Source organism: Lutra lutra, chromosome 4, assembly GCF_902655055.1.
Source record: "Lutra lutra chromosome 4, mLutLut1.2, whole genome shotgun sequence".
NCBI classification, from domain to species: Eukaryota; Metazoa; Chordata; class Mammalia; order Carnivora; family Mustelidae; genus Lutra; species Lutra lutra.
The window spans coordinates 172,296,209-172,323,593 of record NC_062281.1 but is presented as its reverse complement, the minus strand read 5'-3'; the positions used below and the strand labels follow the sequence as shown (position 1 = coordinate 172,323,593).

Sequence of the window (27,385 nt, the reverse complement as noted above, 5' to 3'; positions counted from 1 at the left end):
CTTGGGGGTCTCTTCCCCTCAGTTAGCCAGGGATGGGGGTGACCTGGCTGTTTCTGAAATTGCTCCCATGATTCTTCTGCCCACTCCCAAAGTGCTTGTGGTTTGTTTGGGTTCTAGGCCTCTGTCCTGGCTCAGTTCCCTTCCAGATGGCTCCCTGGCATCGGGCATTCAGGCATCTGCTTCCCACTCAGGACCCCAGCCTGGGCGTCATTGCCCTCTGCCATTTGTGTGTCAAGGCCTGGCCACACTCCTAGCTGCTTGGCCAGCAGGAGTGTTCCCGCTGCTCACAGTTGGTGGAGAGATACGCAGAGGAAGGAAGTCCCTTCCCTTTCTAGGCCCCAGCACTAACCAGTAGGACAGTCGAGCTGTAGGAGACCAAATGAGGTCTTGGCAACATCCCAGCATCACCTGGTCCTTCCAGCAGATATTCACAGGGGTGGGAAGCCAGGTGGGAACTAGAAGCCAGGTGTTGCTTCCATTCCAGGATGCTTGTCCCACACCCACGGTCACGCCTTGTCCCTCCCTACTGTGAGTCAGAAACAGAGGCTGGAGCCTATAAACCATGGAAGCCCAGGAGGGGGTGGTAGCAGACAGCTGGTCACCCTAGACGGCCAAAAAGTGGGCAGGCAGTTCTGCGAGGTGAGAGGTGTGAGAAATGTCATTGAACTCGAAGTTACACAGTCCTGGGTTCCAATTCTGACTGTGCCACTTACTAGCTATGAGTTTGGGCAAGCTATCCCATCTCTCTGAGCCTCCACTTTCCCATATATAAAGTAAATAATAATAACAAAAAGAGTAAGGACAATAATAATTTCTAACGCACACTGGGTTCACCGTGAGTCAGACGTGGTCTTAGGCGCTCTACAGCATGAGCTTCTTTCCTCCTCAGAACAGGGTGATGATCTAGGTCCTCCTAATGCCCCTATTTTACAGGGGAGGAAAATGAGGCCCAGGGAGAGTCAGCAATTTGCCTAAGGCCACATAGTTTGTTGGGGTGAAGCCACCAGACTCGGTCGGTAGTTGAAATCCAGAACCTGAGCTCTAAACTTACCATCTGACGATTCCATTTGCAAGAATGCAGCTAAAACTTCTAGCCCGGTGCCTATCATGGGGATGGTGCTCAATAAATACTTGTTTTCTCCCTTTGCTTCCTCCCTATAATGAAGGGATATCAAGGCCAGCCAGACCAGTCATGGCAGACTGCCAAGGGAGCTGGAAATTAGGGGCTTGTCACTGGGATTTCCAGACTGTTTGAGAGAAGAGACAAAGACATTCATTTTGTTGCCCGAGGAACGTTTCCCCAAGCTGAGTACAGAAGAATGGGTAATGAAAGCTGAATTAACCTCTTTGCCCTGCTCGCTGCACATTTATTGCTCTTAACAGCTTAACACCGTGCAGCCCCCCCTCCCTTCTCTACCTGGGACAGTCTTGTCTCAGGACCTGCTTTTCTGTAAGAGAAGCTAAGGAATCACAGCCCCAGAGAATGCTAAATTTGGACGGGGCCTCAGAGTTCATCTAACTCCCTCCTGGGACTCACCAGAATTCCACTGCCCCGTTGGGATTCATGCTCAGGGAAGGGAGGTAAGTCCAAAAACTCAAGAGACGAAAACAAAGAAGGGAATAATGGGTGGGAGGGAGGGAGGGAGGAGGAAGGAAGGAATGAGAAAAGGAAGGAGGGAAATCAGTATTTCTTGAGATTTGGGTTAGTTTGTGTCCTTACTCCATGATGCCATGAAAGTATATTTAGTCTCACTTTATAGAATAGGAAACTGAGGCTCAGAGAGATGGAGCGGTTCTTCCGAGGCCACTGAACTAGTTAATGGCAGAGCCAGGATCTGAACCCAGATCTGTCTACTTGAGTACCCCACAATCTTTTGCACATACTATTCCATGTAACTGAGATCTGACCTGTTTTTGGAAGCCAGGAGTCAACCTCCTGTCTGCTATGTATTCATTCACCATGCTCCTACTGCATAACCCGGGTGACTCCTAATCACCTCTGAGAGACAGGATTTAGTGTCTCACCTTCAGCACCAGGCCTCAGAGCTTGGCCCGCAAAGGCCAGTCCTCGGATGTCTGGACAGAGCCTCCCACTGAGCCTGAGTGGAAAGACATGCAGGGCATCACCAGGGTGAAGGCTGCTGGGCTGTGTCTTGGGAAGTCCCTGGAACCCATCCCCAGCACAGGAGCTAGTGTGGGAAGTAGGAAATTGAAAGGCTCTCCTTTCAGACTGATGTGGGTGTGAATCTTGGCTCTGTCAAGTCCCAGCTCTGTGATTTGGGCAAGATATCCAAGTTTATCTAAGTTTCAGTTCCTGAACTATAAAGTGAGGGAATGGTGCTCATTTCAGAGAGCTGTAGGGAAAGTTAAATGAGGTTGGGTAAGAAAATGTCCAGTGTGGGGCTAGCACACAGTAAGGGGACCTGGGGACCACTGCTTCTAACACCCATCGTTGACTCGGGACATAAATGCATTCAGGACTTTGCCTGAGAAAAAGGGCCATGCAGCAATGAGCACCTGGAATGTTTCTGTTTCTTTCTTTCTTCAAGTTCCTGCCTCCTCCCAGGCTCAAGGAGCTGGGGAACAGTATTATTACCCCCCGAACCCTTACAAGCTCTCTGACCGTGGGCAAGTCGCAGAGCTTCCATTTCTGCATGGCTCAAATGGGGAGATTTTTAAGAGTAAGGACAGATCGAGAGATTGAACACCCAGGTAACCAATAATTTGCTTGATAAAAGAAAGGGCAAGGTTCTTCCCTTTGCACCTGAGCCTGTGGATGCCTTTCTAGTGCTTTGGATATTAGAAAGGGCATTTTGGAACCTGCTGACCTCCCTCCCGAGCTGATCCATCGTCCTCCTTCCCACCTAAATAGCCTGATCCAGGGAGAAAAGAGGCAGACATGCCTGGCTTAGAAGTTTTGGGGACCACTTTGGAGAGTGAAGAATTTGTCATGTGTAGACAGTAACTGTGAGTGTGTGAATGTGAGGGGGCATTTGTGTGCACATATTCACACAAAGCAGCGTAAACTTTGGGTTTTCCGATGCTACTGGCCAGCCTCTAGATGCAGCTGCCACTTAGGCCATGGGGTCTGGCACACACAAGTGGTGGGACCAGAGGGCAGGATTCAGCCTGTGGCTGCTTTGTACCAATGCATGTGGGCGGACTGGGCTGCCAGAAGAATCTGTTCTCGATCTTCACGCAGCTGATCTCCGCGCTCCCCTGCAGCGCATAGCCAGGGTCACACTGGAACACCGTGGAGTCTCCGGCTTCCCAACTGTCACCACTCCGGCTCCCGTTCTGTGGGACCCCAGGGTCGTTGCAGGACGTGGCTGTAGACACTGGGAGAAAGAAGAACAAGTGGGGTTGCCTAGAAGTCTGCCAGCCAATGAGGCTCTCAGCCCATCACCCTCGTTGTCATCACCGTGCCCACTGCCAGGGCCACAGCCATAATCTCTGTCACCTCCCACTGGTGTCACTGGCAACAGGGCCACCGTTTCATTTCTGTTTTCACCCTCATCTCTGTCACCACTGGGGACCACCATCAGAACCATTACGAGAACCTTCACCACCGCTGGGCATTCACCTGTCACAAGGTACCATGAGTTAGGTGTGATTGCACAGCTGTGATTATAGAAGTGAGCTGGGATCAATACCCGCCTTATTGCAGAGATAAGCAGACAAGCAGGGTCTGCCAGTGGGTTGGGAGCTGGTCTCCCTGCAGGCCGAGCAGTGGATGTTAACAGGCATAGGGAGAACTGCAGTCAGGTGAAGGCAAACGCCCAACACCACATTGGCCCGGAACCGGAGGAAAGTCTGAGGTGTGTAGAAAGGGACAAAGTAGAGTTTAAAGTAAACATTCATAGCTGAGATGTAGTCAACGTTAAAAAACCTCAGGAATGTGGGAGACGTTTGCTGTCTGATACCTAACTTAGTGTCGGACAGACCATGTGCTTTAAAAGTGAATGTCAAATAATGGAGGGAAGGAGTAAATGAATAAAAGAATGAATGAGCAGATGCATCATGAGAAAAGGAAATGATAGAAGAGAAAGTCCAGAGAAAGAATCGGGACAGCTGCAACCAAGGTCATCCTCCAGATTCTGGGCGGCAGGCTCCAGGGACAGGAGCCCCTGGAGGCCACAGGATCTGTAATATTCATGGGCTTGGAGGGAGAGATTCCCCCACCCCCAAATCTTGGGGAAAAATAGCATGCACAAAACTAAATGAATTTATTGTGGAGTAGAATGTAAAAGTCATATGAGTTCTTCAGCAAAAACATGAAGCCTCAAAGAGACTGTAGCCTCCTACAGCTTTCAGATCAACAAATGGATAGACATTCACTCTCTTCTGCTCTGAGGAGGACGTCAGTGGAAAAACTCGAGAAGCCTGAGCCCAGGGCAACTGTACACACTAATATCACCAACTGTAAGATCTAGGATTGTGTGAACGAGTCTGGAGTTATAGCATCTGATACCTCATACCCAGTAACAATATACGAGAAACTAGGGCTCACAGTCAGATCTGTTTCTATGCCTGCTTGTGTAAATAAGTTTTATTAGAATACAGCCATGCTCATCTGTTTATATATGCTATGCTATACCCAGCTACATCTGTAAAATCTTCCAACACAGAAAGCTCAGGTCCCTCCCTGCTTCTCCCACTCCCCAGGGCCTTTGCACCTGCTGGTCCTTCCACCTGAAGCGATGGTGCCGCAGACCTTCCTAAGTCAGCTCCATATTGTCATTCAGTTTTTAGCTCTTGAATCACCTCCTCAGACAGGCTTCTCTAACCACCTTCTTCTGGGCTCATCCCTTGACCCCCCTGCTATTAATTTGGTCACATTCTCCTCTTTTGTTCTTTTCATTGCACAGTCTGTAATACTCTTGCTAATTCATTTGTCTCTTTATTGTAATATCACTTGTGCATCTCTGCGGGAACAGAGACCTCGGCTGTTTTGCTTCCAACTGTATCCCCGGGGCCTAGAACATTACCCAGCACACAGCCGTGCTCAGTAAATATTTGTTGAATGAATAAATAAATGAACAAATCATCACCATCTGACACTTACTGAATTTATTTACAACGTCAAAGAAGAATCAATCTTCTTCCTTCCCAATTAAAAACAGACTTAGCTTTCATCTCTAGCTTTACAGTGCACTGTACACATGTAAATGATTCTCTGAAAGAAAAATAGCTCCCTGTTCTGACCATACTCAGAAAGATTATTTATGTAGGAGGTGACAGAGTGCAATGATGAAGAGCCTGGGTCTGGGAATCAGACATGGGGGTTCTGATCCAGTCTCTGCTGCTTATTAACTAGATGACCTTGTATGAGAAACCTCCCTGGACCTCAGAGCCACGTCTGCAGCACGGATTAAATAATGGCCACCATACTCGAAGGCTTCTGTGAAAATTACTAGCAGAGTGCTTAGGGTCGTGCCGGCTCAGCAGGCGGTGTCCCTCTCCTTCAGTGTCCCCCTAACCCTCTTTGTTCCCACTTTCCCTCTTTAATGCTCCAGAATTTGAGCTGCTTGGCAAAGCCCCGGGAAAAGGCTGGATCCGCGTGGTTCAGACAGGATGTTAGATGTTACACAGTCATGTTTACTCAATAAAGCCAAGCCTGCACTAATCGTCTCTGGCATTTCTGTACAATCCCCCGTCAAACACACACTATAAAGTTAACCTGGGGCGAGCCACGCGGCCTTCCCTAGAGGAGTCCTGGTATTTGCTAACTGAGGACAGCAAACAGGGAAGGTGACCTTTCCTGAACCTTGGTTACACCCGGACCCTGGGCCAGGTCGTCGTGGCCTTTCTGGAGTCCAGGTTAGGTAGCTTTGCCCACGCCCCTCTCCACGGACCTAAGCGGTGGTCAGGGCAGCTTGCCTCTGGGCATCCACACATTAGAGAAAACCATGCGCTCATGTGCACAGGTGTCCACATGCCTGCTTTCCCAGTAAGCAGTGAGTTAAACCGCCGCTGCATGCGTGGGCCGTGGAGGAGTCTGAGCGGCAGGACGTGGCAAGGGTTGGCTACCTCCAGCACAAGGCAGGGTGTCTGGGATTGACAACGCACCGAAGAAACCGAAGTAAAGTGCTCGCTGTGCCACAGGCCATGGCAATTTATTCTGAATGGGGAGGAAGTGGCATCTGACATGCACCTCGAAGGATGAATAGTCCTTCTATGGGCTGGACAATGCGTGAGGAAGCACCCGGAGCTATTGGGCGAAGGTGTGGCTCGTGACAGTGCCCAGGGGTGCTGTCCCACGTGGCCACGCTGACAGTGCACAGGAGGTCAGATAGCGCAAACCCACAGGGGAATTTGTCAGAGCAATTAAGAGGGTTTTTCTTTTTTTTTTCTTTTTTTTTAAAGCCATAACCATTAGCTTGGGCACAGTCAGAAAAAATACATGTCTGGTTTAATTATTCATAACACTCCTTTCCCCAGAGAGTGGACTGAGCTGTCTCTTTAGCATTCCACTCTCCTCACTGCTTACAGATCCTTTATGGCTTATCCCAGCAGTCTCCGAAGTCTGTTCCATAAAATGCTAGTCTCTTGAGATGGTCTAGGAAAAAGTCCTCCATGGTCAAATATATTTGGGAACTGTGACCTACTAGATAGACACCTTCTGAATTCACCCGCTACATTAGCATACCAAAAGTTCTCAGAGGTGCCAAGTTACAGATAGCCTCTTTAGATTTGCCTTGACCTAAGACCGTGCAACGTTCTTTCTCCAGCAACATCAGCCAAGAGTCCGTCGAACTCCAGGGAGCAGATGAGGGAAATGCTTATCTAAAAATGACTCCCTTGTTGCCTCATGGTGGGACCTAATCTTAGATGGGCTCACTGTTACCCTGTGGTCCCCAGAGACTCTCCATGGGCAAACGGGTACCAGGATTCCATGTAAGAAGACTCCCAGTGAACCCTGCAAGGAGCTCTTCCTCACCAGGCTAGAAGCTTGCATGAGTGTTAATCGGGCAAGTTAATGGGTATAAAGGAACATAATCCTGGAGGCTCTCATCTGCCCTACAGACTGTTGAATGCTCATCTCCACGGAGAAAACAGATGTGCACAAGAGCTAGAGGCAGGGTCTATAGCCCCATTCCAGCCCACCTGGTACCGGAAATATACTCAACCACTCTTAGCTAATAAACCACCAAGGGGAGAATGTGGAGGCAAAGCCGTGGCATGGGTACCACATGGGCTTGCTTCGTAATCACCATGACAACGCCCCCACACACTCTGGAGTAAGGACATGGTAATGAAGACAGCTGCTGTATAATAAACATAAGCATAAACCAAGGCAGAGTCACTTGTGCAGGGAGATGAGTGATGGAAGAGGCACTTTAGAGGAGATGAGATGATGCATCACAGGGGGAGGCAGGACCAACACATGAATTATCTAATACCGGGACTCGGATGTGTGAGCATTGCCCATTTTTGGTAGCTCTATGTCATGCTCCTCCATAATTGGCTACTAGAGTGCATAATTAATTGAATTTAGATCATTTCTATTTGGCTCCCGGCCCTTCCTGGGACCCACACTAGACTAAGAACCAGAGTGTGCGGCATGTCAGAGTGGCTGTTCCGTAAGCTGGTAGGGAGCCCCATACCACCGTCCACAGGGGTCTGCGTGCCTTCTTCTACGCTCCCCGTGTTTCACACTGCACGTTCTGGAACCTTTCATCCTGCCTCTGCACTTGTGCACATGCTCTTCACACCTAGGGCACCCCTTTCTTTCTTTTTTCTCTAACAGGGATCCACAGACTCCCCCCTCCCCCCAAGTCCTACTACGTGGCCCTTCCCACCCCATGGAATCATCAACTGCTCTCTGCTTGAAACATAGTCTTTCCCTCTGTTACTGCTGCTCCTCCTGCAGGTCTGAGCGTGGGCTCCGTGTTTTCTGGAATATCTTTTCTTCCTGGTGCTCCAAGGTGAGTTTATATTCCCCACCCCACCCCGGTACTCATCAATCTGCATGTTAGTGTCTCTGAAGCTGCTTGTCTTTCCCTGCAGCCCAGCACAGATATTTGAACACAAGTGCTAACCAGGTGCCAGGCACACAGCCCCTGCTCAGTGGCTCTCTCTACAAGAACGGAGGGCTGGAGGAAGGGAGGGCAAGGAGGGGTGGGGGCTGCTGTCATGCCGCAGGACAGATGGACAGGGATGGGCATGAAATGAGCATAGACCTGAGAAATGAATGGCAAATCCCTGCTTGCTGGTGAAGAAGTCGGTGCTGAACTGCAGAACGACCGAGTTGAAGGTGCTGTGCAGGTCCTTGGGCAGGGCCGCGCCGCTGAGCTCCTTCAGCAGGACCCCACTCTCCACAGGCCCATCCCAGATGCGCAGCACATCGTGGACCTCCTCTGTGTCAAACACCAGGAAGTGGAGCCTGAACAGAGAGAAGAGGAATGTGGTCATCCTGGGCTCAGCGCCTTCTTCCCAGGGGCTTCAGGTCAGAGGAGGTTGGAAACCCAAGAAAGATTTGCTAGAAGGAAGAGAGCAGTGTCCAGTGGCACCCTCTCTCATGGCTTCCAGCCGGCCTGCCCCTCCCACTGGGGGTCCCTAACAGCCGGGACAGGGGTGGGAGGGGGGTGTAGGTTTTGTGCACCTTGTTGATCATTCTGGGTTTTATGTTGCCACTGTTGAACCCCACCCATCTCTTCACTGTCCACCACGGTCCCCAGACTTCCTCCTGAGTCCACTATCATTCTAGATTGTGATGGAGACGCCAAGAAGGCATACACCCAGGCAAAATCCCAGAAAGCCATTTTGTGGCTATTGACAAACTGATTCTAAAGTTCATATGGAGGGGAGAAAGCCCCAGAACAGCTACATGATACAGAAAGAGGACAAGACTGGAGACTGATTGTACCCGATGTCAAGACGTAATGACAAAGCTGCAGTAATCAAGGTGGTGGGTATTGGCGAAAGAACAAAGAGATCCATGGAACAGAATAGAGGACGCAGAGACAGACTCACAGAAATACAGTCAATTGATCTTTGACGAGGTAGCAAAGACGGTCTTTCCAACAAATGGCACTGAAGCCGCTGGACACACACATGTAAAAAATGAATCTAGCTGTAGACTGAGGCCCTTCATAAAAGTTAACTCCAACTGGGTCACAGACTTAAATGTAAACATAAAACTATAAACTCCTAGAAGACGTGGGAGAAACCCTACATGACCTTGGGTGTGGGAAAGACATCTAGATATGCCAAAGGCATGATCTGTGAAAAAACCCAACTGATCAGCTGGGCTTTATTGAGATTAAAAATTTCAGTTCTGCAAAAGACAATGTCAAGAAAATGAGCAGACAAGCCATAGACTGGGAGGAAATATTTTCAAAAGACATAATTTGATAACGGACTGTTACCCCAAATACACAAAGAATTCTTAAAACTCAACAATAAGAAAACAAGTAAGTCTGCTTAAAAAGTGGACCAAAGACCTTGCCAGACGCCTCACCAAAGATAGACAAATGGGGAATAATCACATGAAAAGACACCCCACATCCTGTCATCGGGGAAATGCAAATGAAAGCAGCAATGAGATACCGCTACATGCCTATGAGAATGGCCAAAATCCAGAACATAGACACCACCAAGTGCTGATGGGGAGGGAAACAGGAACTCTCACACACTACTGGTGGGAATGCAATATGGTAAGGCCACTTTGGAAGACAGTTTGGCCATTTCTGGCCAAAGTAAATCTATAGAATGTACACCATCAGAGTGAACCCTGATGGAAATTATGGACTTTGAGCAATAGCGATGTGTCAGTGTAGGCTCACCACTTGTAACAAATGTCCCACCCTGGTGGGGGGTGTGGTTCTTGGGGAAGCTGTGCATGTGACGGGGCAGGGGGCAAATGGGAAAGTTTTGCATCTTTGTCTCAATTTTACTCTGAACCTAAATCTGCTCTAAGAAACTCGGCCTTAGAAAAAGGGGCGTGGGGATAAAGGTAAGGGGTGTGTTGTGGGGTTTGAGAGGCTGATCCAGTTGTGGAGGGGGGTGGTGAGCCTACATCTTGGTTTTCAAGAACAGAACTTTGGACACTGGCTACACACAGGCTTGGCTTAGATAATCCTTGGGGATCTGAGGAGGCCAGGCAGGGTTTCCACATGAGGGGGCGGGCTGCCTGCAGGCCACAGACAGAGCTCTCAGGGCAAAGTAGCTGAGTAGGAACCCTGAATTCTCCCAGCACAAAGAGGTTCTGGCTGTCAAAGCTATTTGACTACCAGCCTTTCTCTCCTAATCAAATTTTTATTTTGGAACAATTTTAGACTTACAGAAAAGTTGCAAAGTTAATATGGAGAATTCCCATAGACCCCTCACCATTTCTCTCACTGTTAATGTCTTATGTTTCCAGGTGCATTTGTCACAACTGATGAACCAACTTGGATGCATTACTATGAACTCAGCTCCATGCCTCATTTGAATCTCACCAGTTTTTCCACTGATGCCTTTCTCTATTCCAGAAGCCAATTCATTTATCACTATCTCCTTTTAAAAATATCTTTTTAGGGGCACCTGAGTGGCTCAATCGGTTGAGCATCTAACTCTCGGTTTTAGCTGAGGTTGTGCTCTCTGGGTCCTGGGGTTGAGCCCCGCAGTGGCTGGCTTGGTGTGCTCAGCGGGGAGTCTGCTTCCCCTCTCCCTCTCCTTCTGCCCCTCCCCTCTCAAATAAATAAAATAAAATCCCTAAAAAGTATATTTTTAAATTATAAAAATAAGACATGCTCAAGGCAGAAAAAGACAAACAATATATAGATGTACTGAATTTTTTAAAAAGTCTCTTACACAAACCAATCTGTTCTCCAAAGCTTTTCACTTGATATTAGTCTTGCTGCATATCATTCCAGACTTTCTTTCAGTGTGCACACAGTGTGCACTCCCCAAATGGGACCATATTTTACAGAATTTTAAGTTACTTTTTTTTACTTAAGACTGTTAGGGACGTAATACATATATTTCATTTTTTTTCCTACAAAAAATGGACACTGTTGTATTTCACTATCTCACATAAGACTGCAAGGAACATTCCCATAGCTTTGCCCATTTCTGTTAACATCTCAGTCGACTGTTGGAGGAATTTGGGGGGGGGCATGAGTATACACTTAAAAATCTTTTATAAGTGCTGTTAAATTATTCTCTTAAGTGATTGCATCAGTTTACATTCCCACTAAACAGTATCAGTGTGACTCCTCTCTCTAAACTTCACCTCATCAACATCAGATATTTAAAATATTTGCCCATCTGCTAAACCAAAATGGAATCTCACTGGTGTTTTGGATAATTTAAGTTATGTGCATATTAAATGTGTATCTTTGTTATATTTTGTTATAAGCGTATCCTTGCATATATTTATTGCCCACTTACATATCTTCATAACCTTTAGACATCTTAACAGAGTTATTTGTCTTTTAAAATTCTATTTACAATTAATTATACTTTTTATTCATTATTTTTATATATTTTTATTTCTCTCTTAAATATTGCTAATATTTTCTCCTAGCAGCTGATGTCTTTTTGCCCTTTAAATTTTGTTTTTGGGGATGCCTGGGTGGCTCAGTGGTTAAAGCCTCTGCCTTCGGCTCAGGTCATGATCTCAGGGTCCTGGGATGGAGTCCCGCGTCGGGCTCTCTGCTCAGCAGGGAGCCTGCCTCCTCCTGTCTCTCTCTGTCTGCCTCTCTGCCTACTTGTGATCTGTCAAATAAAATAAATAAATAAATAAATAAATAAATAAATAAATAAATAAATAAATTTTGTTTTTGGTGCCTATTTTGGTGTAGGACTTATTTATTTTTTTAAGATTTATTTATTATATATAGAGAGAGTAAGTGGGAGGAGGGGCAGAGGGAGAAGAAGAAAAGTCCTCAAGGAAGGAAAAATCCTTTTCCTTGGTGAGTGCAGAGCCTGACATGGGCTGGATCCCAGGACCCTGAGATCATGACCTGAGCCAAAATCAAGAGGTAGATGCTTAACCGACTGAGCCACCCAGGTGTGTCTGGACTTAAGTCATTTTATGTAACAAATATGCTAATCTTTTCCCTTAACAATACTGATGGCAGGGCGCCTGGGTGGCTCAGTTGGTTAAGCATCTGCCTTCAGCTCAGGTCATGATCCCAGGGTCCTGAGATCAAGCCCCACATTGGACTCCCTGCTCAGCGGGGAGCTGGCTTCTCCCTCCGCTTGCTGCTCTCCCTGCTTGTGCTCTCTTCTTCAAATAAATAAAAAATATTTTTTTTAAAAAAAGAGATAACTTAAAAAAAAAAAAAGATACTGAGTGTCGTGTTATGCTTGGGCAAACCCTCTTCTTCCCAAAAGATTAAAAAGCCAAACTTGAGTATTTCCCCAGATCTTGTTAGTTCTATTTTTTGAGGTTTATAGGTTCATTATGTTTCCAGATGGACACTCAACTCTCCTACCACTGGTGTAAAATAGCCTCGTCCATGTTTTGACTATCAAAATGCTCTGTTTACTTCCTCCCGGGCATTTATTGCAGTCTATACTTACTCATTTGTTTACTACCTGTCTCCCCAACTAGAAGATAATTTTCATGAATGGGGGCCGGGGGCTATTCACTCTGGTGGCCTCAGAGCCTATGACGTGCCTGACACTTTGGATGGTGCCCACGAATGTCTGGGGAATGAAGACAGTTGTCACTGTATAATCCAGGCTCCCCTCATGGATATGAAACATCATTTTGGTCATGACTCTGATTCTAGACACCCTCCTTATCTCCAAGACTCCCTCCTTGGTCTCTACAGATGCTACTTGTTGTACCACAAACACACCTCCACAACTTAGTTCTGTTTTCTTTTTTTTTTTTTTTAAAGATTTTATTTATTTATTTGACAGAGAGAGATCACAAGTAGGCAGAGAGGCAGGCAGAGAGAGAGAGAGAGAGGAGGAAGCAGGCTCCCTGCAGAGCAGAGAGCCCGATGCGGGGCTCGATCCCAGGACCCTGGGATCATGACCTGAGCCGAAGGCAGAGGCTTTAACCCACTGAGCCACCCAGGCGCCCCTTTAGTTCTGTTTTCATATTTCATATTCTTCCAGGGCAAATCCCCCTTCATTTTTTCTCCCCCAAATTTCTTAGCTATTTTCCCAAATTTATCCTTTGAGATGAACTTTATAGTTATCAGGTTCCAAAAAAAACCTCACTGATACTGTGATTGGAATTTCACACATGCATTGATTCATTTGGGCAAACCGATAGCTTTATGTTATTTTTCCCCAGCCAGGAACACTATAGGTATCTTAACCTATTTAGAGCTTTGTTCATGTGTCTTGGTAACATTTCATGGTTTTCATCTTTGTTATGTTTTTCTTTTTGCATACTTCTTATTAAATTTTTTATTCTATTATGAATGAGATCTAATTTTTATTTGTGTATTTGTTGTTGGGTGTGTGTGCATGTTTTTTCTTTTTAGTTACCAGGTAGTTTTACTAGGATTCAAGTGAATCTCTTGGATTTCCCAAGCAAACCCTTTTATAGATAGAGGTGCAGGTCCGCCACACCAGAAGCTGTGTGGGTGCTAGTTCCCCTGGCAGGCATCCCCTCTGGGGGGTTCTGGCAGAGTAAAGACAGATGGGCTTCCCTTCCATGCATTCAGCAGGAAACAGACTGGCAGTCTGGGGCCCCACACTTGATTGGAAAGAGGAAGTGGGAGCTTCCCAGGAAGCAGAGCCAACAGGCATACCCACTGCCGTGCCAAGCTGCACCCTTCCTTTTCTGCTTTCTCCGTGATACTCAATGGATGCAAAATTGGCCTTAACCACAAGAGCAGACCAGGAGGTAAGCTGTGCGGTGTGGCTGGATGCGTTCTCAGAAAAGAGAGGACTTGTCAGGGAGGGAGGGAGGAGATGAGACTTGAAGTTTGTATGGTATGAAAGGGAGTGGATTTTCTTTGCATTAATAACATGAGACAAGGGGCGCCTGGGTGGCTCAATTGGTTAAGGGTCTGCCTTTGGCTTGGGTCTGTGATCCCAGGGTCTTGGGATCGAACCCTGCATTGGGCTCCCTGGTGAGCTTCTCGTTCTCTCTACCCCTGCTCATGCTCTCTGTCACTATCTCTCTTTCTCTCTCTATGTCAGATGGATTAAAAAAAAATCATAAAGAAAAATAACATGAGACAAGACCCAGAGGTGGAGCAAGGTGAAGGGGCCAGGAAGAAAGGTGATTCCCACACTGGAGTCCAAGTGGCGTCAGGAGGTCACAGACAATAGAGCTGGGCTGAGAGTGGGAAGATCATGAGGACCCAGAATTAGCTAGAGGAATCTGGGTTTTGTCCCCTTTTAGTTAAGAGACCCACTGAGGTCCCAGAGGGTAAATAACTGAAGGAGTGAGTGAATGAATCCATGAATGAATGAATGAAATTCCAGGAGGAACTGTCTGATAGGAAGCTGTGAAGAGAGAATATGGAGATGGAACAAGGATGAAACATGTTTATATGACAACCACCAAGTACAAAGCACTTCCGCGTGGTCTCACTTAGCCCCCGTGAGCATCTTTATTTTGTAAGTGGCATCCTTTCCGTCTTTAAAAATGAGAATACAGAGGTTCAGAGAGGTTGAATAACTTGCCCAAGGTCAACGGCTGGTTTGAGAGTGAGCCAGAATTACATTATATAATTATAGTCTGGGTCCAAACTTGGCGCTCCCACTCTTTCCCCTGAGAATGCCGCCTGTGCCTCCAGAAGGAAGAGGCTGTGGCCGGGAGGCAGGTGTGTGCGGGGAGGCCCTATCAGTAATCAATAGCTTACATGAGAATCATAACAAGGTGAAAGAGCTGATCTTTGAGACCATGAATTAAAAATGCCAGTTCATTGCATTTGGCTCGGCTGATCTGATAATCAGACAAAAGTCAAAGGCTTGGCTTTGAACAGGTCTAGAGAATGGCAGGGGGAGAGGCAGAGGAGGGAGCCCAAGGTCCTCTGCAGGCAAAAACAATGCAGCTCAGCAGCCAGAAGAAGGGAGGCTGAAGGGCCAGACCTCTTACTGCATTCATTTGTTTCAACACCTCCCTGCTCTGGGTGTGGGGAGATAATGGTGATGAGGACAGGGCGTCCTTTTCTAGTTGTTTCTGGACATGGGCAATATTCCCTCACACACAAATCCCTGTAAAGACGATCAGCTATGGTGGCACTTGCATGGAAGGAAGGAGCATGCTGAGACAGAGGACCCGCTTTCCAGAGAGCGCCCTTGGGGGGAGGCCCTTTGGAAGGAGGGGACAGGGAGGCAATGGGAGAGGCTCCCAGATACCAGACCTGAACAGAGCAAGAGGTGGGAGGAAGCTTCCTGTGGTGGCGAGCAGCAGGTGCAAAGGCCCCCAAACAGAAAGGCTGTTGCGGGACTGAGATGGGCAGGCAGAGGCCAAGTCGGGTGGGGGACCCGAGGGGTGGGGACAGGGTGGGGGGGAGGGGGAGTTTGGGTTTCATTGAGGGGTCTTCTTGCTGAGGCCTGGCAGGATCCAATTTCCATTTTACGGTCACTCCTGCTTGCCCAGATGGGAGTAGCGGCAGGGGCTGGAGTGGGTGCACGGCAGGTAGCTGGGGTGGGGGGCGCTGGCTGCAGGGAAGGGTGTGGTGACCCCTTGTATTAGAAAACCTTGACAAGAGCCAGGGAAGACTTCCTTTGTCAAACCGACCACCCTGATTAAGACTCTTACTGAAGACTTGTTTTCATCTTTGAGAAATCAAAGTCTGTAAAATGCTAATCAGAGGTTCTGATTGATGGGGCTCATTCCAGGCCTGGCAGACAGCAGGCTTGCCTGAGTAGCTCTTCTGCAGGTGAGCATAAGTCTTCTTTGGCTTTTGAAAAACTGGGAGCAGTTTTGAGGACCCTGCTCCCCACTGACCCCAGGTGGGGAGGCACTGAAGGGAGGGGAAGAGGTAAAAGGCTTCACAGAGAAGCCTTCCTCCCAAGGGTGTCTGCTTCTTTGGGCCACAGATATGACACAGGCCAGGGAAGAGGGCTGCAGCGTGTTGGGTATCACACTCTGTCTCTGCCCTGGAGGCTGCTGCTGCTGAGTGAAAAACACACAGTAATATGTGTGGGATCCCTGTAAAAATGCTTCGATTTGCAGGTTACTTTTGCCACCTTGCTCATGGGGGGACTGAAGTCCCCGGGGTTTAACACAGACCACTGCGGGGTGGGGAGTGGGGAGTGGGTATCAAACAGCCAGTAAGGCTCAGGGCCAGCATTCAGTGCATGTCTCTCTAGTATCAAAGGCATTCCTTTCACATTGTCTTCTACCTGAGCGAAGCAAGGAAAACTCCAAGGAGGAGGTGTCTTTGCAGTAATTTTGAAGACAGAAAAGAAAAGCAGGAGCAGATGGAGAGAGGAAGATCACAAGAGAGGGAACAGCACACACAGAGGCTTATAAAACATGGGACTAGCCTTCCTGAATCCAGACTCCCTCCCACCCTTTCGATTCACCTTCTCTGTGCGGGGTACAGTGATCGTTCTGAACCACACTGTTCTTTCCTTCACCAAGTCCTTCAGGAGCCCCAGCTGCCATCCTCCAATCCTCTCTGTTCCACCTGTTTCCTTCTTGTCTTCTTGCTTCAGGGACTTCTCTCTGCCCGGAACATTCCTACCCTCCCATACACTCCCGTACCTGCCACCTGCAGCGGGCTGAGTTCAACCCCTTCAGTGTCACCTTAAATGGAATCATCAATGGGACGATTAATGGGAAATCAATGCATCGTTGCAGATGTAATCAAGTTCAGATGAGGTCATCCTGGGTTAGGGTGGGCCCTAAACCCAAAGGCTGATGTCTTCATCAGAGAAAGGAGAGGGAGACTGGGATACAGAGAAGCAGAGGGTCAGCGGGGAACAGACCATGTGAACAGAGTTAGAGACCAGAGTGACGTATCTATGAACCCAGGGTGGCTGGCAACTACCAGAAGCCAGAAGAAGGTCACAGATTTTTCCACAGAGTCTTCAGGGGGAGCACCGACACCCTGACTTTGAATTATGAGAAAGTATATTTCTGTTCTCGTTTCAAGCTATTCTGTTTGTTACAGCAGCCCCAAACTCATACACCACCTGACTAGCATGTACCAGCTGATACCCTACACCCAGTGGGGACCTTTCCCTGGGTGTCTCCATATCGTGCACTGCCTCCCCATCCCCCACTGACCCCATGAACCCCATCTGGACAGATGCTCCCTCCACGTGCTCCCACAGCTTTGGACCCATTGGTGACGTACCTATCTTACCAAGCTCCTTAACTGCTGTGTTTCTGACTTATTCATCTCTGTATCTTTGGTACCCAGCACCAGGCCTGGCCCATGCTAAGCTCTTGGTCTGGTTAAACTATGAATGAATGAACTGCTCACCACCTTGCAGGAATACCATAGTTCAGCCAAACTCACCTACTCTCCTTGTCAAGTGTGTACCACATGGTGAGAGGAAATGAAATCCTCTGTGCTAAGGAAGATACATCCTATTTTGCCAGAGGTTCTGACATCTCTCTTTATGGCCACATTCAGCTCCTTGGATCTTCCCACTGAATCTTTGGTGCTCTATCACTACCAAAGAAATAGGAGCTAGCTGCACCAACCCCAAGCCAGAGCTAGCAGCCTTGTCCAAACCCAGGAGACATGGGAGGATGCAGTCATGGTCGCACACTGGCTAAGCCCAGCCTGGTAGGTTCTCTGAGTCTAGATACAGATACCAAGAGTCATACATCCAATCAAGAGAGAACAGGTACCAGATGCAGACAGCACTGATGGGAATATGGCATGTCTCTGACCCTAAGTGTGGTGTGATGAGTTCTATGGTCAAGGCATGCACAGAGCAGACCCCTACCTGGGTGGAGGGGGTGAGGCAGGCCCCCTGGAGGAGGTGACAACTGAGCTGAGAGTCTTGTCAGATGCACAGGCTGTGTGCAGATGAAGGGGGTGGACGAGGAACGTGAGAAGAAGAGGGAATGCCAGGGAGGGAACAGAGACAGCGTAAAGACATGGATGGGCTAGAGAGAGAAAAGTGCCAGTTCTTTGGGAGGACACAAGCATGGGGTGCAGGTGGTGGGTTTGGACAAGCATGTCCAATGAGTATATAGCGTGAGAGGCACATAAGGAAGGGAGTTTCTGGAGGATTCTGACTTTAGGGATGAATGGGGAAAGAGAAGCCCATGGAGACTAAGACTAAGAGGTAGAAGGAGAAGCAGGAGAAGGTACAGTCCTAGAAGCCAAGACAGGGGAGAGTCTCAGAGGGACAGCAATAATGCCCAAGCTGCTGCGGAGAAGGCAATAATCCTATATCCTATATCTACATCCTATATCTATATATAGGTATATCTATATATAGGTATATCTATAATAGGATATAGATATAGGATATTTATATAAATATATATATAGGAATATATATAGGATATATATATATATATATATCCTATATCTATAATCCTAGTGACAGTGGTTTGTGCGGTGATGGGGCAGGGCTGGGGGCAGGGGCGGAAGACCAGTGCCCACCAAAGGAGGGGCTGGAGTTGGTCTCACTGTCCTAAGTCTGGTGTCTGTTTCGCCTTGGGTATAACATGGGTGCTCACGGGGACCAACAAATATACTGCTCAGCTCCTCAGCACCACTGTCTCTAGTTCTCTCTCTCTTTGGCTCCCTGGGGACTGTCCTGAGACTCTGCTCTCTCCAGGGCTGGGTCATCAATGCTCAGCTGGTTGCCACCTGCTTCAACCCCAGGGCACCCTGGATGGTGGGGCTGACCCTGTTCCAGGATCTCCAGACACCTTTTCTTATAGTGTCTCTGTAGAGTCCCACCTTCCTCCACAATCTCCTGGCAGCAGGTGCCCCAGGGAGGGTACTCCCACCCGGCCCTTGCTCCCCTACCACCCCCTACCAGCCTGCCACGGAAACTCTGCCGGACTTTGCTGGTAAGGGAGTAAGGCTCATGACACTCAGCTTCAATGGCACGAAGATATTTTCCACCAGAGTCTAAATCTAAAAAGCTAGGGGAACAGTGGATTCTCGCTGCAGGTGCCTGTACCTCTCAAGAGCTGTCCCCAGGCAAAACCTGCTTCTGGGATCTGGTCCTTAGTCCCCTCAGTCCCAAGGAAACTTGGACACCTTGGATGCTCTTTGGATTCTGCCAACCCCACTGCTTATAGGGAGCTCATCTGGATCCATTACATGTCAGACAGATACACAGAAGCAAGAAAAAAAATCCACAGCATCTTCACATGTTGACTTCATTTGATTTCACTTGCGGCCCCCAAATGTGAAAGGGCCTTTGGTCCTCCAGGACAACCGTTGCCACTCCATGAACACAATGGATGGTGCAGAGGCACAAGTCCTAATGGTGGATCTTTATATCAGGGGAAAATGGCCCGCGAACAGACAGTTGCTGCCAGCGGGAGAGGGTCGGAAATCACTCCTGCCCGCAAGTGAGAAGGAAGCCTAAATTATCCTCAGTGACACTGGCAACTACAATAAGAAAATAATACTTGTTTTATAAAATGCCGCCTTCTGAGCCACGGAGCTGCAAACTGACAATTAAACCATGATCATAATAGCAGACAATAATAATTAAAGCATCCTGCCATCCAAAGAGCAAAAACGGAGAAGACAGACCAAAGCCCAAAGCAAGCATTGGCGTCTAGAGCAAAATGAGAGGCTCTTCTTTCCTGGGGCCAGCTGGTATCCGATAGAAAAAAGATTCTTTTATTACTTCCACGAGGGAGAAAATGAACCTGAGCTTTGGGTCACTGCAGTGGCAGTGGTGATGGCGTTCTGGGAGGCTGGGGCAGTGCACAAACGCAGGACTTAGGCTACTGCTGTGTCTTTCAGTTTTCCTCACCAGTGACCTTGGACTGGCTTCCTTCTTGTCATGGGCACCTTGTACATGAAGGCTGTGTGACCACCTGTCATGGGCCGGAACCTGTCCTGGAGGTGTCAGGGATTTTTGTGAGGACAGATGTGTCTTTATTCTTCCCGGAAGAAATGTTGTCCATAAATGAAAGGTTCATGCCTCCTGAAGTGCATAATCCAGAGGGAAAAAAACCGTGGCTATGGAATCAAAGACACAGCTTCACATCTTGTTCTGGGATTGCTCATCAGGTGACCTTGTGGAGACTTGGTTTACTTCTCTGTCGAATGGCGGTAACGGCCTCCATCCAGCAGTGTTGCTGGGAGGATTATTGTAAATGAAATCACATATAAAGTACCTGGCACCAAGCCTGATACATAGTGCAAAAATCAATAAATGGTAAAATCACCTAAAGCAAAGTCTATTTCTGTTCTCTTTATTTTTATTGAAGTGTAACTAATACACAGTGTTATATTCATTTCAGGTGTATGACTTTTTTTCCCCTTTTACTTGACTAAGAAAGATGTGTTAAAGTCCTTCTACGACTGTCAATTTCTTGTATTTATGACAGATTTAACTCTACATTTTCTTGGTCGGTTATTCGTTGTGTAAAGACCATGACTGTTAGCATTATCATAGCACAGGCACTTTTCCATGAAATAATTCCCTCTGTCCCTGTGGCTGTTGGCTCTCCTTAGCTTGCTGCTGCATCACTCCAATCTCTGTATCTTCCTGTCTGTGTGTATAAAATCTCCCTCTGCTTCCCTCTTACAAGGATTCATGTGGCTGCATTTAGGGCCCACCCAGAGAATCCAGGAAAATCTCCTCATCTCAAGAGCCTTGATTTAATAACTGCTGCAAAGATTTTTTTTCCAAATAAGCTAATGTTTACAGGCTCCGGTCATTAAAACCTGAAGTCTTTTGGGGCCGTCACTCAGCCTACTACAATGTCTTTGCGAGTTTTTCAAGAAGCCCCAGTGGCAATTTTCTGTGGCTTTTGTGCACATTAGATCTTGGCTGAATCAATGACTCTTTGGTCTTACAGCACCGCTGTTCTTGGCCAGTGATGTGAAGGAGGGGAGATTTTAGGAGGATTGGGTTTGGTGTAGGGGTGGTTTCTCATAAATGACCGTTTTATTTGAGGAGGACTTGTTGTGTGCTTACCTGTGTGAGTGTGTTTTGTGAAAAGCTTTCAAGAATCTTTTATTATCCTTGGAACTGATCCATTTTTCATCAAGTTCTATCTAATTCGTTTTGGCTGGAACTCAGTGAGTCTGTTCAATTCACCAAGGACACTTTAGTCCGGTCCCTCCCTCTGTCCCTTCTCAGAGAAGTCTGCTCACAGTTTGTATTTTATTATTATACTTTTCTCCATCTGTGCTGCCTGGTTGGTCCTCTGTCTTCCACACTGGGTAACTTCTCTTTCATTATTTCCACACCCTTGCACTTTGTCTCTGCAGTCTCAGACAGACCCTCCAGATTGTCTCTTTCTTCAGTGCTTTTATTTCTTACAAGGCAAGTGCTACTCTTGTAGATTTTAGCTACTGTGTCATTAGCTTCTTTTCATTCTTTACTCGAGGTTATCAAGGTCACTCTTTCTCAGGATCTCCCCTCCTGCATTCCATTATCCATCCTTCTGCTATGGATCGTCCCTATTTCTTATATTTAAATGAGAATAGCATACATCTATCCATTTAGATTTTCTTTTGTTTACTATAATGCAATCTTTTCAGAAAATATCTTATTTCTTTAGGGAAATGATTCCCTTTTTAAAAGAATGGTATGTGTTATGTGGTATCACAAAAGTTTCTTTTATTTCTTTTTTGCTTGTTTACTTAGTCTTTTGAGAGGGTGAGCTCTCTACTGGTCCAGCGTGGCCAGGAACGCAGGTCTGCATTTCTTTTGTTGAATGAATGGAATCCTCCTCTAAGAAATACTAGAGTCCATTTTTGGGATGGTAAACTCGCAGTCAAGTTCACATCTGCTGGCCAATTCGACTATCAAGCGTAGCTCAGATGGGTTATTATTCTTGGATGATTTGAAGTAATTTGTATTCTTTTTCTAGAGGTGATCCATGAAAACTAAATTGCCAGAGACCACCACTCTTACACTGACACCCAGGGAGTATCCACATCCTCTCCTTCAAAAAACTTCTGAGCTCCTTTTGACGATTTCCCGATTTGTTGAAATCTCAAGTCTGACAAAGGGACGCCCCGCCGTGTATGTGCTTATCTGCCCAGTTCCTGCAGGAGGTCAGCTCTCGCAGTGCAAGTACATGAACCTTCTCTGTTTAAGGTTTAACTCGCTGTCACTGCTCAAAAACAAACCTTCTGGAAGCTGCTAAACCTGCGGCCGGGATTCCTGGCAAGAGCTACAAACAGAAGCTTTACTTCTGGTGCCTTCTGCCTCCTCTGGGCCAGCTGCCCACTTGCTGTCTAAGGGAAGCGACGCTGACCGCAGTGGGGGATGGCGGCCCTATGATTGATGGGAAACTGCAGGTGGGGACTCTGGGTCTCAGGTGCAGCCAGATGTTTTGTCTGGTCCAGGCTCCTCCCAGGAAGACAAGCTCTACTGGGCAGAGGTTCTGGTTCATCAAAACTGCAGGCCTCTATCTCCCGGTAATCCTACAGCTGTGTGACCAACAACCAAGAAGGGAGCTTTCAGGTCACCCTTTGCATTAATCATTAAAAAGCATCCCTACAGTTAAAAATCGATAAACTAGGACGATAAGCCAAACATGAGCATTGGGAGTGGAAATCAAAGCTTCCAGAACAGGTTTTCCCAGCCTCCATGGGCCCCAGATCTCCCTAGGAAAGGCACACCTGGAAGAGACCGTGTCTTCTCCCTTCGCCCCATTCCCCAGTCACACGCAGCTCTCCAGCCTAGCCAGATCTGTACTCAGAAACAAGCCTCAGTTCTTCTGAATATAACCAGGACCCCTCAATTATCCTAGACTCCTTCCCTGCTTTCCCAGCCAATTTCTCTGCGTTGCCACCAATGATCTCCTTTTAGAAATGGAGATATCATTACATCATACCAGATGATGGGTTCTTCCAGAAAAAGCCCTTCCTCCCTTCCACATGCCTGCAAGGCCCTGACCTCCACCCAGCCTGGTGAGCTCCTACTGTGCTTTTAAATGTAGCTACCATAACCCCTCTTCTCCAGAACACCTTGCCCCCACCCCCTGGCACCACCTGGAATTAGGAACCATCCCTGCACGTGCTCTTTGGTTGTGTTTCACACATAACTTCCACTATTGCATTTATCACGTCACATTAGAATCTGTAGCAGGCCCTGTAGGATGGTCTGTGTGCACTCCATTTCCAAAAACTCTCATCTATCTCTACTATTGAAACTGTATAAGCAAAACAAAATTGATTTCCCACTTTCCCAGCCAGGCGTTCATGGCAAGTTCTGACTAATCAGTTGTAGGAAGATGCCTGTAAGGATGGTGATTCTCCCCGAATAAATACACAAACCCTCAGCACAGGGAAGCTCTGTGCCTTGGCCTCTCCCCTTTGAGGCCAAAGTGCAGTGGGGTAAGCCGGAGGACAGCGTCTGGGGACAGCAGTGCGAGAAGAAAGGCGCTGTCCTGAGCGGCTACCCTGGGTCTAGATGGGACCTTCACATCCTTGTTCCAAGAGAAAAGTGAACCTCCATCTGTTGAAGCCAGCTTTAGTCAGTTTTTCAGCTTCTATTCCTAACTGATAAAATGTCTATCTATAAGACTGAGACTTTCAAGGGAAAAGACTGTTTCTTATTTATATTTATACCCTCAGTACCTGGCAGAATGCCTGGCACTGAGTAAATGCTCCAAGTATTTTAATTGAACTGAATGTGGTTACTGTCTTCAAAATATTCCAATGGCTCCTCATTATACTGAGAAATCCATCTAGAGTTCTCGTCTTGGCACACAGGGTCCTGCAGAGAGCCCTTGTTCCCCACGCAACCTCAACTCCCCTGCGCAGTCCTCAGCCACATCAAGGAAGCAAGCAGTCTTTCGTGGACAGACCCTATGTTTTGCCCTCTGTTTGTCCCTTCGCTCTTTCCCCCTCATTTGGAATGTTTGCCTTGATGCCTGCAGGCAGGCCTTCTCTCTCTTCTCCATTACTGAACTTGGCTTACACTCACTTATAATAACACTTTGTCTTAGAGGGACCTGTTTGTTTGAATATTTTCCTCGTAGAATGTGAGCCCCTGGAAGACAAAGACCGGCCTTAGTCCAATTCTTGTGTTTCCCACTGCACAGTCTCTGATACAGAGGAAGTGTTCAATGAGTGTTTTGTTAAATGGAACTAAACTGGGGTCAGAAGGACAGGCGGGAGAAAAGCCTGGAGCTAAATGGAATGGGTCTGAAGCCCAGATCCCTGGGTAACTGGGAGACATTCCCCTTCTGAGCCTCACTGGTGTCATCTGTAAAATGGGGACAGTAATAACCGATCAAGAATGTGGTATACTGTATGTGTTTGATAAATGTTAGGTAGAGGGGAGGACCAAGAGCAGAAAGCTTTGTCTCCCTCTCATCTCCAGTTTTCCTCTGAGCTGGTCCACTGATTATAATAGGGAAAACGCTAGGCCAACATTGGAAACTGAGAAGAGGTCTCACCCACAAGAGATCAAACTTCCATGTTCTACATCCTGACCACAGAGGAAAGAGCGACATGGAGGGTGCAGCTCACTGTCTGCTCTCCTGCTGTTAGCTGCTAGGACTGGATGCAGTTCACTGGCCAGCCTGTCCCATTCCTGGCACTCAGGGGAAAAGCACCTGCCAAATGCTGCAGATACCCACAGTGTTCAAGGGCAGAATCTGACTGCCAGCCCAAGTTAGTCACACACACCCAAGAAGGGCCCATTTTCCTGCCTGCACCCCACCCAGGGCTGAGTGTGATCTCTGCAGCTCCCCACCATCCCTCCTGGGCACTTTTGGCAAGGGATTATCCTTGACTGGCTCGCTGGGGTGAGGTGGACCACAGAGCCTGCTGATCACTTCCAGTGCTTGGCTGGGGTTGGGGGTGGTGGTGAGGAGAGACATCTAAAAGACTTGTCCCGTCTGTGTGCCTGGGAAGGGTCTCATGGAGGCCTGTGGACTTTCCCACATCTCATCCTATCTGGCACACCAAGGGGCATCTTGACACCTGCTCCCACCACCTATGACTCTCAGGGGTGACTTACAGCCTGCTGTGTTTAGGGGATGGCCCATCTTGGTAAAATGAGCAACCACCAACCCAGCCCCAGGAAGGAGCTCTCATTACTTGGGAATTTCACGCCAGACACTGTTCTGAGTGTTCAGATAGGTTAACTTACACCCTCATAGCAACCTTAGATCGTAGGGACCATCTTAAATCACCATTTTACAGATAAGAGAACAGAGGCCCAGAGCACCTGTTTAAAGATCTTCCCAGGCTGCACAGCTCATCAGAGTGGTGGGCAATCTGGTGCCAGAGTCCAACTCTGAGCTACAACTTGATCCTGAATGAACAAAACCCCTGGGATGGAAAGAGAAGCAGCTCCTCAGAGGAAATGAGCTGACAGATCAGACAAAATGGCCCAGCTGCAAAATGCAGTAAATGCAGGAAAAAACAGGAGACATTGTAAAACAAAACATAAATCGTATACTCAGGGAGATGCAAGATGATAATACATCAAAAAAACAAAAGTAGGCTGTCAAGAGCAATCTGAAAACAACAACAAAAAAATAGTTTCCTTAAAATAAAAATGAAAACAACAAGATTTCCAAAATAAAGGAGAACAAGATAAATGCTGTTGAAAACAGAATTAATGAAAACACAAGATCCCTGGCAGAATTAAAAAAAAAGGGGGGGGGGATAAAAAAAACCCTCTCAGATCACTGGGGGTTAAACAAAGCTAATTAAATCAAATCAGCTAACAACAGCAAGAGTTAAAAATGAAAGAAAGCAATAAAGAAGCATTGCCTGTTTCGGTTGAAAAAAGGCATAACACGTTCAATGAAAAAGAAATATACAAAGCCCTGTGCTCTTTTCCCTTTCTTCAAATTTACACAGAACGTGAAGAAGACAAAAATTCCAAAGGTAAAAAGGGCACAGTGTGATAAAAATAACAAAGATCATACGAAATATATATAGTCAATTAGTACATTAAAAAAAAATTTAAATCTAAACTGAAACGAGAGACCATCTAAAATTCAACCTAGTTGAGCACTCTGTAAGGAAAAAAACAAACAAACAAACAAAAACAACTCCCCCAAAAGAAAATATACTAAGAACTGGAAGCAGCAAAGACAATTAGATATCATTTTGTCCATCAAACTGATAGACACTGACAGGGTTGACAGCAGCTCATGATTCCGTGTGGGGAGCCAGGCTTTTGGTGGATGTATAGATTGCTGCAGTCACGAGAAGGAAATCGAGGTCATATATTAAAATTTGCCTTCTAAAAATATATCCTAAGGAAATAATTGGACAACAGTTCAAAGGTTCACGTATAAGGCTGTTCACTGGAGTGAGAAACTGAAAATATTTACTTTATTAATAGGGGAGTGGAAAAATAAATGATAGTTGTGCCTACAACAGAATCCTCTGTCGCCATCAAACAGGATGAGGCTGATCTATATATTGACATCATAATATGATGATAGAGGATTAAACAGTACATCAAAAGCAGGCCACTAAGCCATGCGTAGAGATGATCTTGTTTTAGGAACCGTGTTTACCGCAATAGCTTGATGTATATATGGCCACACAAAATATCTAGAAGAGCAAGTGGAACCAACAGATCTCAATGGTTATCTTCTGTGGGGTGTGCAGAGGAGACCAGAGTAAGATTAAGGGGACTTATGATCTCTACAGATTTATTTTTTACATTTTGAGTTTTTAATTTTTTTTTTAAAGATTTTATTTATTTGACAGACAGAGATCACAAGTAGGCAGAGAGGCAGGACAAAAGAGAGGGGGAAGCAGGCTCCCTGCCAAGCAGAGAGCCCGATGTGGGGCTCGATCCCAGGACCCTGAGACCATGACATGAGCCGAAGGCAGAGGCTTAACCTACTGAGCCACCCAGGCACCCCCATTTTGAGTTTTTTAAAACAGGTGTATTTTTTTTTTAAATATAGAAACATTCTATAAAGATATTATTAAAAAATAATAATTACATCTTACTCTGAATAAGGACTCAAACACAAAAGGGGCTTTACGTGTTTGTCTTAATTAGGCCTAATCATGAATTCCCTTAACTTTGCTGCTGGTTATAAGAGTGAGGGTGGTGGGGGACCACAGGGGAGGAGGAGAGAGAGAAACAGGGAAGGAGGGAGAAAGAGGGAGAGAGAGGAGAGAGAACAGGCATGAGCACAGATGTGTGTGTGGACTCTGTGCACACGGGGAGCATCAGCTGGGCTGGGGGACTGAACGAGAAAGGGAAAGGCATCCTGTGGCTCGTCTCCATCCCAGGAGTTCTGTTGTTCATTTAGGATCTCATTGCAGCCCAGCGTGGACGGAAGCCCCCCCTGCTCCCTTGGCATCAGCTCCCTGAGGCTGCGAGGCCACCAGAGGGAGGGCGTGAGCTACCTTCACCTTCT

General features: G+C 47.0%; 1 protein-coding gene across 1 annotated transcript in view; it reads right to left on the bottom strand.

Moving 5' to 3' along the window:
* The window catches only part of CSMD2 (CUB and Sushi multiple domains 2), a 619,562-nt gene that overhangs the window by 144,654 nt on the left and 447,523 nt on the right, over positions 1-27,385 (bottom strand). Inside the window, exons 26-27 of the mRNA XM_047727770.1 lie at positions 8,184-8,386; positions 3,147-3,338 (exon numbers count right to left, since the gene is read on the bottom strand). Of these exons, the coding sequence (XP_047583726.1) occupies positions 3,147-3,338; positions 8,184-8,386 (395 nt within the window). The remainder of the gene's footprint in view (positions 1-3,146; positions 3,339-8,183; positions 8,387-27,385) is intronic.